At 31.1% G+C, this 2,500-nt stretch overlaps 1 protein-coding gene across 1 annotated transcript in view; it reads right to left on the bottom strand.

Moving 5' to 3' along the window:
• Nucleotides 1–1,182: 1,182 nt before the first annotated feature.
• The window catches only part of LOC135092646 (DNA repair protein complementing XP-C cells homolog), a gene marked incomplete at its 5' end in the record, with an annotated part of 16,056 nt that continues 14,738 nt past the window's right edge, over nt 1,183–2,500 (bottom strand). Inside the window, one exon of the mRNA XM_063991248.1 lies at nt 1,183–2,500. This exon is cut by the window's right edge and continues 919 nt beyond it. Coding sequence (XP_063847318.1) covers nt 2,406–2,500 — 95 coding nt within the window.

Genomic DNA, 2,500 nt, shown 5'->3' on the forward strand with positions numbered 1-2,500 from the left:
TACTTCCCTTCCAAACGCTTTTCTTCTTATCACGATTATTTTCTTCCCCCAACCAAGGCAGAGACGATTAACCGGGTTCTCAAAAGTGTTTCTCCTCATATTAATGTAGAAATGTTGTTAGTCTGTCACTAGAACCGTAAAACATGCTTAAAAATGTCTTGTTCCCTCACCACTACTGTTTTCAGAGGTCCCAGAGACGATTAACCGGGTTCTCAAAATTTTTTCTCCTGTTAGTAATGCAGGAACCTTGTTAATCTGGCTCTAAAACAACAACAAAAAAAAAAAAAAAAAAAAAAGAAAAAAGGCTAGAAAACCCATGTCACTTTAATTAGAGTCTTTCGAATATAGCGAAGTTGCGGAGAAGGGTTTCAAAATTAAGGGCTGACTCGAATATCTTCAAGAGAGACGCCTCGAGAAAGAGAATTGACGAAAAGGTGCCATAGTGTGTGTGTGTGTGTGTGTGTGTGTGTGTGTGTCGTATTTGGAAGTGTATGATGAGGGAAGTTATGCGCAAAGAAGAAAGAAAGACACCAGAGAGTTTTTATTAAGTGACACGTGATTGTAAAGAATTTTTTTTTTTTTTTTTACGGTTCTAGTGACAGATTAACATGATTTCTACGTTATTAACAGGAGAAACACTCTTGACAAAACTGCTAATCATGTGTTGCCTTTGAAAATACTCGTGGTAAGAAAGCAAAGCGTTTAAGAATACAAAACTACAATTTTGCCTCTGTTCACATACGTTCCATCTTGATAATGAAATGTACTGTGTTATTTCGAAATGCTTCCAAAATGAATAATGAGGCTTTGTGCACTATACGTATTAGCTGTGTGTGCGTGTGTGTGTGTCAATGGGAGTGATTAGTGCGGGCGGTGAATAAAAACGTATGGAAATAGTAAAGATAGATCAAAATAATCTGTAGAGAATAGATGGATAGATTGTAACGATAATGATAACAATGTATAGAAAAAAAAATAAAGATGATGGGATATAAAGAGACAGTTAAGTGCTCAAAGAATGGATAGATAAAAATAATGATCCTAGTTACGAAAAAAAAAAAAGATAAATACATAAATAAAAATGATGAGATATAAAGATGAACGAGGCTAGTGATAAAATATTTTAAGATTTTTTTTCATTATTTTTTTTTCTTTTAATGAAGGTTCCAATAAAAACAAACATTATATCAAAAGGAAACATTTATTTTTTTTTCACTGGGATATTTTTTTACTTCTAGATTTACAAAAATATAAAAAAAACGGTTACATTAAAATTATATATAAAAAGGAATTGAGGTACATTATTATCATTGTTGTTGTTGTTATTGTTGTTATTGTTGTTATTGTTATTATTATTATTACTATTATTTTCAGATCAGCAATGTAACTCTAATTAAAGGAAAATTTGTAAAAAAATGATAATAATAATAATAACTGAAGACAAACACAAAATATTTCACAGCTGATTAAAATAATAATTGCAGGAACGCATTCTCTCCATCAATTAATGAATGTCTTAACAAATCAGCAACAAAAATACAAAATGAACACAATATTTTTGAATTACTTAAACTTTACTTATATCTTACACAACACCGAATTCATTGATAAACATTACTACGATACTTAAATTATCATCATTATTATTGAGTATTTTTATTCCTGTTCCTTTAATTAAAGTTCACAAGAAGAGTTTCAAAATAATGTATCAAAAAATAGATTACAAATATTTATAATTACACTAAAGCTATTAAGTTGAGATGCCACCTTTTTTTTTTTTTTAATTAATAAGAATTCTATGTAAAAAAAAAAAAAATAAACAAAAAATCATTAATAAAAAATATATATTAAAAAAAAAGACTGATACTTTCATATTAATCTTTTCTTTTTTTTCCCACAAATCCTGAGAAATTAATCAGGAAAATTATATATAAAAAATTACGTGAAAATAAAAACCATTCATTCCTTTAACATTGAGAGAGAGAGAGAGAGAGAGAGAGAGAGAGAGAGAGAGAGAGAGAGAGAGAGAGAGAGAGAGAGAGAGAGAGAGAGAAATTACTACTACTATCACTACGACTACCACTGCTGCTACTTCAAAAAATGGAATGTATTAATTTGTACTTAAGATACTACTACTACTACAACAATTAACTAAGATACTACTACTACTACACTAACTAAGATACTAACTACTACTACTACTATTCTTTCTCCTCACATCCCCTCCTCTTCCTCCTCCTCCTGTTTCTCTTCTTTTCCTCCCCCTTCAGCCACACATACTACTACTACTACTACTACTACTACTACTACTACTACTACTACAATTACAAAAGCCCTGAGAACACACACACACACACACACACACACACACACACACACACACACACACACACACACACACACACTCACATAGGCTTGTACAGTCTATCATTACAGTCACTATCTTCAGACAAGTTTCCAGCATCACTCTCTCTCTCTTCCTCCTTGTAACTTCTCACTC

Source organism: Scylla paramamosain, chromosome 40, assembly GCF_035594125.1.
Source record: "Scylla paramamosain isolate STU-SP2022 chromosome 40, ASM3559412v1, whole genome shotgun sequence".
NCBI lineage: Eukaryota > Metazoa > Arthropoda > Malacostraca > Decapoda > Portunidae > Scylla > Scylla paramamosain.